Source organism: Berghia stephanieae, chromosome 9, assembly GCF_034508935.2.
Source record: "Berghia stephanieae isolate SIO BIC M18660-M18661 chromosome 9, UCSD_Bste_1.3, whole genome shotgun sequence".
Classification (NCBI taxonomy): Eukaryota; Metazoa; Mollusca; class Gastropoda; order Nudibranchia; family Aeolidiidae; genus Berghia; species Berghia stephanieae.
In genome coordinates, this window is record NC_088368.1 from 39,924,033 (window position 1) to 39,934,032 (window position 10,000).

General features: G+C 37.7%; 1 protein-coding gene across 1 annotated transcript in view; it reads right to left on the reverse strand.

Annotated features, from left to right (window-relative positions):
• The window catches only part of LOC144980235 (protein SpAN-like), a 38,590-nt gene that overhangs the window by 27,121 nt on the left and 1,469 nt on the right, over positions 1-10,000 (reverse strand). The window contains exons 2-5 of the mRNA XM_078927839.1: positions 7,415-7,481; positions 4,896-4,983; positions 1,811-1,910; positions 334-440 (exon numbers count right to left, since the gene is read on the reverse strand). Of these exons, the coding sequence (XP_078783965.1) occupies positions 334-440; positions 1,811-1,910; positions 4,896-4,983; positions 7,415-7,438 (319 nt within the window). The 5' untranslated portion in view covers positions 7,439-7,481. The remainder of the gene's footprint in view (positions 1-333; positions 441-1,810; positions 1,911-4,895; positions 4,984-7,414; positions 7,482-10,000) is intronic.

Consider the following 10,000-nt stretch of genomic DNA (forward strand, 5'->3'; position numbering starts at 1 on the left):
CATCATCATCATCATCATCATCATCTTTAACATCATCATCATCATCATCATCATCAACATTATTATTATTATTAATATTATCATTAATATTATTATTATTTATTATTATTATTATTATTATTATTATTATTATTATTATTATTATTATATTATTATTATCATCATCATCATTATTATTATTATTTTTATTGTTATCATTAATATTGTTATTATTATTATTATTATTATTAATATTGTTATCATCATCATCATCATCATCATCATCATCATCATCATCATCATCATCATCATCATCAACGTCATTATTATCAGTATCCATTTGCTTAAACTTACTGAAATGTGGAAGGAACTGGTAGAACACAGTGTTATCAGCCCATTTACTTGGATACCATAGACCATCCTTGATAGACACCGTTCTTTTCTTCCTTTGTCCATTTTCTCTATCAGATAAAACAACAATCAAACAATTGGGATGAAATAATTATGCAAAGGTGTGATGTCGGGATGAACGGGACCCTGAGAAATGTGAGTTTATAATGGTAATGATGATGATGATGATGATGATGATGATGATGATGATGATGATGATGATGATGATGATGATGATGATGATGATGATGATGACGATGATGATGATGATGATCTTCGTTCGAGGGAGCGCCTGGAAACAGGAAGCTGGACATAACAGATTTCGCGTGGATAATGTTGATGTCATTACCTTGAAGGTAACTGTAAGTTCAGTTCGTTGGACTTTCCATAGACACCAGACAAGTCTGTTACGTTATCTTTGATTTCGTTGATCAGGTCGGTGATTGGAGAATTGATTGACTTTAAAAACTCGACAACGATTTGAATAGTGTAAATAATCGAACAAAACAGTTCCCTTTAGAAAGCTATCGAACCTCTGTGTCGAGCACATCTCATTATTCTCCACGCAAAGCTGTTTGAAAAGACGCGCATTGACTACGCGCGATTTTGTTGACTGCACGATGGAGATGTGCAGCGATTCATGCAATGGCTGGGTAAGATATTTTAGCCACAATATATTGTCTGTGGATGACACAATGTACTGATAAAATGTTTCGCACAGCTTCCTTCAGAAATGCTGTATAGCCACGATATCGCCCCACCATGGCAGCTGCCCGTTCTGTGGCATAATCTACGAGGTTTTTGTGAATGGAATTTCCTATCTTCGAAAAAATCGCGAATAGTTTTGTACAGCGTTGCCCTCTTGGTGTCTGTAATTAAGGTGCATGTGACGAGAGGTTATTGGCAAACGTTATTGCCTTGTATACACAGAACATAGGTCAGCAGTAGGGCATCATCATTGCTGAGAGTCGAATTCGTCTAATTGAAGGCTGGATTTGGTCACTGTCGAAAGCATAAAGCCTTCATCATTGGTTCAGGATCGTTATGTAAAACAGTCTTTATAACCTCCCGTATGGCTGGGCAAATAACATTTCACCTATGGTGTGAGGTTTGATTTTTAAAAATCAAAATAACTTGTAGTATAATCGATCTTACATGAGATTAGATTCCGTTGGATAATATGAAATATCCGTGTATTTTATGGTACACGCAATCTGGACCTTTAATCATCATCATCATCATCATCATCATCATCATCATCATCATCATCATCATCATCATCATTATTATTATTATTATTATTATTATTATTATTATTATATATTATTATTATTATTATTATAATTATTATTATTATTATTATTATTATTATTATTATTATTATTATTATTATTATTATCATTATCATTATTATTATTATTATTATTAATACTGCTATCACCTTTGTCGGAGAGCATTGTACTGGTCATACGACATTAGAATATCATATTCCAGCTTGACCACTTCCCTCCCGTCATCGAAGTCAACGCTCATCTCAGATTCTGTAGGATGAATTAAAAGTGATACTAAGCCGCTGGAAGCTTTGGACTGTAAAAATAAATAAGCAAAAATGAATATACCAGCTTTAACAGAGAGCAAAATACCAAACACGGAATGGTACGGGCTCAAATCTCTTCCTTTGCAACAACAACATTATCAGCAACAACAACAATAACAAGAAAAAACCCCAATGAAAACACATATGAAGGCCACAGGGGAAAATCGATCAAAGTCCGAAAGACCCTTACTGTTATAATGTTACATTTATTTGGTATTAAAATCGACCAAGAGCTTGTATTTTATGTGCATCTGACTTGTGATCAAACTATATACGTTTAGTAATTCACATTCATTTCAATTCATATCATCATGTGGCGTTTTCAATGGGTTTCCAAACTATTTGATTTTCTCAAAAGCTGAAAAATGTGACTTTGATCGTTTTTCCCCTGTGGTCTTCATATACATTTCTAACGTTACGTGAGAAGAATTTAATTTCTCTATCGGTGATCTGGATTTTAAGTGATGTACTTGTTTTCATTGGGTTTTGTTGTTGTTGCTGTTGTTGTTGTGATGGCTTAAGATGGGTTTTAATCCCGAAATGTTCGCCGTTTGGTATCCTGCTCTTTTATAAAGATGTAATAACACAAGGTCGTAATACTAGGAATTTACGACATTGATAATAGTAATAAAGAGAAACAAAGTAGAGATTTTTTTCTGACCTCCCTGTTTACCCAGCAGTGAATAGGTAGCTGGGTCTCTTAGACCTAACGGAAAGTACTTTGCGATAGACTGGCGTCCTATTCAAAGAGTAGCGAGCAATTGCTGTTGTCCGTTTCACGTAATAGAAACCGGGATGAACTCCGGCTCCATGGGCCTAAAGTCTCTGAAGGAAAACATTCCATATTTAAAATAAACCAAAATAAAATGTTTTTAGATAAATAAATTAACTTGAGCATTCATACAGGGCAATATCCACAAAACCTGCTCAAAGCACGTTACAAGTGGTTCCTAACCAACAGCAACTTTTAATACGTATATCGAGATATGACGTCTGTTAGGCTATATTACAATTTTTCCCCGACAGAAACAACGGTCTGGTATTCATTTTGCACGTGAGCGTAGTAAAAGAATGTTTAATAAAGAGCGTTTTCCAAAGACTCAACTATTCCCCGCATATAGTGGGTGGGACTCGGACTCTGGACTTTCCGGTCCAAAGAAGTGTGTCATACATACCACTAGACCACGAAAACTCTCAAACCTGAGACCTGGCCGAAGAAATCAATAACAAAAATCAAACAGAATGGAAGCTTCAATGTAACCAGTTAACTATCGTACTCTGGAAGGTGGAGCTCATTTTTTTAAAATCCAGATTTTATATTGCGCAATATCCACTAAATGTGCTCAAAGCGCTTTTCAAGGGGTCCCTGGTCAACAGTAACATTTAACATATAGGACGAGACATGACGCCTGTTAGGTGATATTACAATTTTTCGGACAAAGACAACGCTGGTAACGGCCAGGTACTCATTTTACACCTGAGTATGATGAGAGAATGTGAGTGAAGAGCCTTTTCCAAGGACTCAACTATACGCCGAGGGCAAGGGTGGAACCCAGGACCCTCCGATCCGAAAGCTAGTGTCATTCCACTAGACCACAATTCACCTAGGAGAAGGGATACTCTGATTTCAAACCTGGGTAAATGGAGCTCATCGGTCATGGAAACAATCGTCTAAGGGAAGAAAACTCCAACAGAAAGCCATGGGTAGACTTGGCTCGCTAACTCGGGAGGGTAACCAGTCTAGGAGTGAATCTCCGAAATTAATCCTGGTCCATCAGGTCTGGAGGTTATGCGATAGGCCAACTACCCGTACATTTGAAAATACCAAGTAACAGAAACCTACTGTTATACGACTAGACCACAAAAACTCTCAAATCATAGACATGGCCGAAGAAATCAATTCTTATTCATTAATCCGATGATCTGATAATCGTCGGTGGGATGCACGGGATGCAGATTTCACCACTTTCCGCCATTCTTCTCTACTGTTGGCCTTCTCAAAGAGTTCTGCTCATCCAACCTTTCTTTTGTCTTCGTCTTCTTCTTAGTAAGCAAACATGATCAAAACATAACCAAGCCTACATAATGACATACTTACTTACTTAATCCTCTTCGGGCCTTGAGACACATAGGGCATCCACCAGACATCTCCATTTTTTTGCGGCCAGTTGCTTTTACGGTGTCTGTATTCCATGACAGGCCTGCTTCCTTAAGTTGTTTTTTCCACAATCCTTCGCCAGGCTTCTTTGGGTCTCCCCGGCTGCTTTCTCTTCCCATCTGTTGTCCAATATAGATTTGTGTTAGGAAGTGACCCTTTTCCTATTCTTGCCACATGACCCAGCCAACGCCATCATCTTCCTTGTATTTGGCTTTCAATGTAAGTGCAGCCAGCTTTCTTTACTTGATCCTCTTCAAATATTTATCGATTTAAATTACCCCCACCTTGGCAAAAACTCACAAGTCCGGGACCCCGGCTAGGTCTTTGACGAAGTCCCTAGGCTTGAGAGTTTTTCCCAAGATGAGGGTCATTCAAATTTAAATTGATCAATAATTGAAGGACGAGTTTTCTGGCCAAATTTTTAAATACCCGTCTTTCCAAAGTACAAATATCCCAGTTTACTGGTTAACTGCAAGCCGGCGATATGCTACGTGCTCTAGTGGTATGACACTCGCATTTGGATCGGAAGGTTCTGGGTTCGAGCCTCGCTTGGCGCATAGTTGAGTCCTTGGAAAGAGCTCTTCACTCAAATATTCTCACCATACTCAGGTGTAAAATGAAGACCAGGTCGTTAACAGCTGTTCTGTCCTAAATGTTAAGTGTTGGTGTTGGCCTTGGACCCCTTGTAAAGCATTTTGAGACTTCGAGTGGATAATGCCCTATATAAAAACTCTCATTAAATTATTATTATCATGAAAGTTTCTTGCTTACCCGATCCACCAGCGTTAGCGATCAGCTGGTCAATGGCCATTCCAGATACACTGCCCAGTAACACGATAGTGGACACGACGACCATTGGCTGAAATGATGACAAAGTAACAAATAGGGAACAAAAGTGTGATGTCAAAATATTCGGTTCTAATCTCATGGGAAGTGTAAAACCACCCGTCCCGAGGACTGGATACATACCTTGTGTAAATGATCTTCTTCTGGTTTTAGAGTGAAAACATTTTATTTTCTAGTCTAAATTTATGCAGGTTGTCAACAAAGACCATCCGTTCTCACTCTTTTACGTCCCGTGATTCTTAGAATCTGCCGAAACGTCCTGACACTAAACTAGGCCACCACAAGGAAGTGCAACCTATTTATTATTGGGTCCCCTTAAGTACTGATTAGATACACACTTTCAAAGATTTAGGAACCAGAAATGTTGGTGTGACGTCACGACCATTCTATCCTATTACGGAGCAGGCACAAGTGAAAGATAAAGAAGAAAGAAAGGATATAGTCTGATAGAATTAAGGGAGAAGAAAGAATCCAACTGAATATAGAAAGCTGCGAAAATCTGTGCCAAATTTAAATTGTATTACATATAAACATGATAAGCGAGTAGATGTTTACCGACTTGACACGACTTGGCATAGATACGCATTGTCTGCTATTAAAATCCAATTGCCACTTTAGAAGTTTCGCGTCTCTATATTATTATATCACTGTCTCCGGTTGTGCTTTGATGGATCTTTGTTTCCGCTCCCCTCCCCTTTCTTTGCCGATGTGTTGGACGATGAATGTAATTCATAAAATTCGGAAGATTAAGATTGCAGTTGTTGACACAGAATAGACACATAGAAAGTCACGCCTATCGGACAAACGTCATACTGTAAACAATGGCAGTTATCGGTTGACATAGCAAACTACACAGGATTTACTAACGATGGTATATGTCTTAGTAAAATACCTACTGTTCTACCGCTTGATCGATAGAACCAACACAGAAAGCTATGTGTAAATTCAAACGTTTATAATATGGTCGAGAACATCGTGTGATAATTAGTTACCTGTTTGACGGTTTAAAAATAATAACAATAATGATAGATAAGATTCACGTTATTGTTTATAAACAACCAGCAATGTTGGTCCGAGCAAGTATGAGGGCATGTCACAAATTCCATGTTTCGATTGGACAAAATCTAGTTAATTGACAGATTGTTAATAAAACTGTTCATAATATAACTTGATATAATTCCCATCCCATCTTCATTATTGTCAACGAATGGGGTATAAGCGTGGTCTTCATTTACAAAAACAATACTACATATTATTGCTGTTGTGCTATTATTATTATTATTATTATTATTATTATTATTATTATTATTATTATTATTATTATTATTATTATTATTATTATTATCATTATCATTTTTATTATTATTATTATTATCATTGTATGTGTTGGTGGTATTACCGTCCATATATTTTTTGTGGTTATTTATTATATTGTTTTGTTTTGTTTGTTTTTTTTTGGTTCCATTTACCTTTTTTTTTCAATTTCGTGAATATTGTCATCAAATGATGAAACTTTAAACATAATCAAGTTGAAGTAGGTCGATAAATTGTGACTGTTCAAAAACGATGCAATGATTGAAGAGAAGTCAGTGATCATCGACGGTGAATCATCCAAGTCTGTCCCAGTTAATTTGGTGTTCTTCAAAGCTCACTCCTTGGTCCTAATCTCTTTCTTTTGCATAGTATCGACCTGGCAGAAGCTCTTGGATATAAAGTCCGCCTTTTTGCAGATGACACAGTTGCTATACTTTGTTATAAAATCACCAGAAGATAGAGTTCATCTGCAACACGACCTCGATAAACTGGCGGTTTAGGAACAGAAGGACGCATGGAGTGTCATCTAGAGAAATGCAATGTCATTTCCATCTCCAGAAAGAAGTCTCCAATTACATGCAGTTACAAACTACACAACCACACCTTAGAGCACATGAATTCCCTTTGAGCACGTTTAGTGGATATTGTGCTATACAAAAGATCAAGCTTAAGTTGTTTTTTAGGTAAAGATAAAGGGAGTGAATCTATGAGTCCGATTTACTTATTTTATCTTTATATTTTATCTCCATTTTATTGTCTCATTTTTGCACCTCTATTTATTAAGTTTTATAAATCCGAAAAGTTGTACATTTGTGCCATTTTTGCTCCTTATATTATCGTTATAGGGAATGAGATTAGCTGAAGAATAGCGTCCCTTAATTGGACGTCACCGGCGGAAAAGTTATTAGAGAGAGAACGTCATGATGGTTGTGCGCATGCTCTCGTCCTCGCTTCCAGTGAAAGCGACATGAGACACTTCACCGAAAGCGAGGACGAGAGAGACGCATGCGCAAAACCATTTTGACGTTCTCTCTGTAAGGTGACGTCCAATCAAGGGACGCTACTCTTCCGCTAATCTCATTCCCTATATAAAGAACAAAATATTTTTATCTCAATTTAATCTAACTTACCAGCAAGATTATGAAACCCTTCATCTTCTTTTACTTCGTTGATTATCTCTCATAAATCGGTTGATATCTGTTGGAAATAAATAAAACACGCATTAATTTTACAATGTACTTGGGGAGTTCGTTTGTCACCGATTATGTCCCTTAGTTGTGTCCAAAACAGTGAATAGTACTATCATAAAAGCTCAATTCGAAGTACAGGCCTTTCGTGCACGGACCGACGGATTTCCAAAAATTGTGGATAATGGATCATGGGGTAACTACCAAAACTCACGAAAACTGACTGATGGTATAAACGAGGAATTTCCATCTCGTCCGATGGATATCCGTCCAAGCTCCTGATATCAGGAGCCGCCTCATATTTTCCTGTCTTCGAGTTGACGGATCATAGAGGTTTAGTTGGTGATTAGTTTTCACGGAAGTCCCTTTTAGTTCAAACTACGGAAGGGGAGTCTCTCTCTCTCTCTCTCTCTCTCTCTCTCTCTCTCTCTCTCTCTCTCTCTCTCTCTCTCTCTCTCTCTCTATCTATCTATCTATCTATCTATCTATCTATCTATCTATCTCTCTCCCTCTCTCGTTGTTTCTCTTTCTATTTAGTGAGTGAAGTTTATGACACTATGGAAGGAAGGAGGGGTTCCAAAATATTTACACATCATGAAAGCATACATATACACACCTACACACACAAACATACACATACAAGCACACAAAGTTTCCCAAGATTAACTACGGAAGTACGATGCCCCAGATCCGACACGTATCAATTAACTGTACGACTAAACGGAACTTCTCTGTGGACATATTATGTTGATTCACGGTGACCCACATCGACCGTGTCTCATCTATGTCCGTCGGATTGTGTGCGAAAAGTATCTACGTCTAAATGGGCCATAAGGACAACTAAAGACGTAAAAAACATTTCTCAAGGCTTAAATGGTTTCTACGAGAGAACGACAAATACTATCACACCAACTCATGCCCACGCTTTGATGACAGTACCGTGCTATTCGGTCCCTCTAAATATCACCAATCAAGGGACTGAATAAAGAAGCAAATACATTCACTCTATGTATAACATTATAATTAGAAGGCCTCGATAGTAGCCTTCGTAAATACAAAGTCTGACCGTAGCCTTTGTAAACTTATAGATAGACTGTTACTGACCAAAAATGATGTCAAAAGACAAGTCGACAACCACAAAAGAAAACAAGTCGCGAGGTGTATTCAATAGTTCAACCAATGTGATCAGTTGTGCCCTTTAATAGCCTTGGTAAACTTATAGCCTGACCGTGGCCTTGGTAAACTCATGACCTGACTGTAGCCATCGTTAACTATAGCCTGACACTAGAACCTCTAAGACTTATAGATTTTTTTTAGGTTTGCGCAATATCTTGTGAGTTTTTGTTAGTAGAGCTTAAGGAACCAACAAATTGGTTGAACTATTGAATATGTCTTTTGATGTCATCTTTTGGTCAGTGTCAGGCAATATGTTAACGATGGCTACGATCTGACACTGACCAACAAATGACGTCAAAAAACAAATGTTTGGCCAAAAAAAACAAAAACAAATCGTGAGTTGTATTCAACAGTTTAGCCAATGGGATCACTTATTTCCTTGACCACCACTAAAGACAACTCACTATGCGGTCCACAAACCTAAAACTGACTTCAAAATATGGGTCTTAGTGGGTTTTTGTGTCAGGCTATAAATTTAAAATGTCTACGCATTGGAACGTGCCTTATGACGTCACATTTAGATTAGTTATCTTTTGGCCAGTTTTGGCTACATGTTTACGTTGTCTTCGGCCTGACACTGACCAAAAGTGACATCAAAAGACAAGTCATTGACCACAAAAGAAAACAAATCGTGATTGTATATTCAATTCTTCAACCATTGGGATCATTGCTGCTGGTCAGGAAAGCTTTGTACGCGATTTGCGTACGTTTAGTGGATATTGCGCTATATAAAAGCTCAACTTTAAAATCGCAACTTTGTCCGGAAGAGGACTGGTTACACACTGCCAATGAGTTTTGAACCTGAAGGGAGGAAGTTGTGACGTCACATTATGAGATTGGATTCCGCAGCAAATGTATTCATTAAATAACATTATGATCAGAGGGATTGAGACAGCTGTATGCTGTACGTTTAGCCAAAATGCCCAAAACATCTGCTAGCCAGATTTAACGTTCCAACACAAAAATAAAACCCAAAAAAAACTATGTGTAATCTTGAACGTTGATAGCTGATTGATGGAATTAAGTGAGAACGTCTCACAAAAAAGGCTGTCTAAAATCAATAACAAGAGTAAAGAGACGTCAATACGCTTCAACAGTCGTAACGTCACTTCCCTCGTAATGACTCGTGGTAACTTAGTAACTGGCTCTAAACTATTGGAAGAATGGCCGACGCCCTTATGAACATTTCTCTGACGACCATAAAAGCGTATCCAGAGGGGAAAAAACATTATAAATCTTATGTTTTGACTTTTACACATTATGATTACAAGACATTTGAAAAGCCCTAGCCAGAATAATGTTTCGAAGCTCGATGGCCGCCGTGGCTGGGCGACATGACAACAGACAATTGAA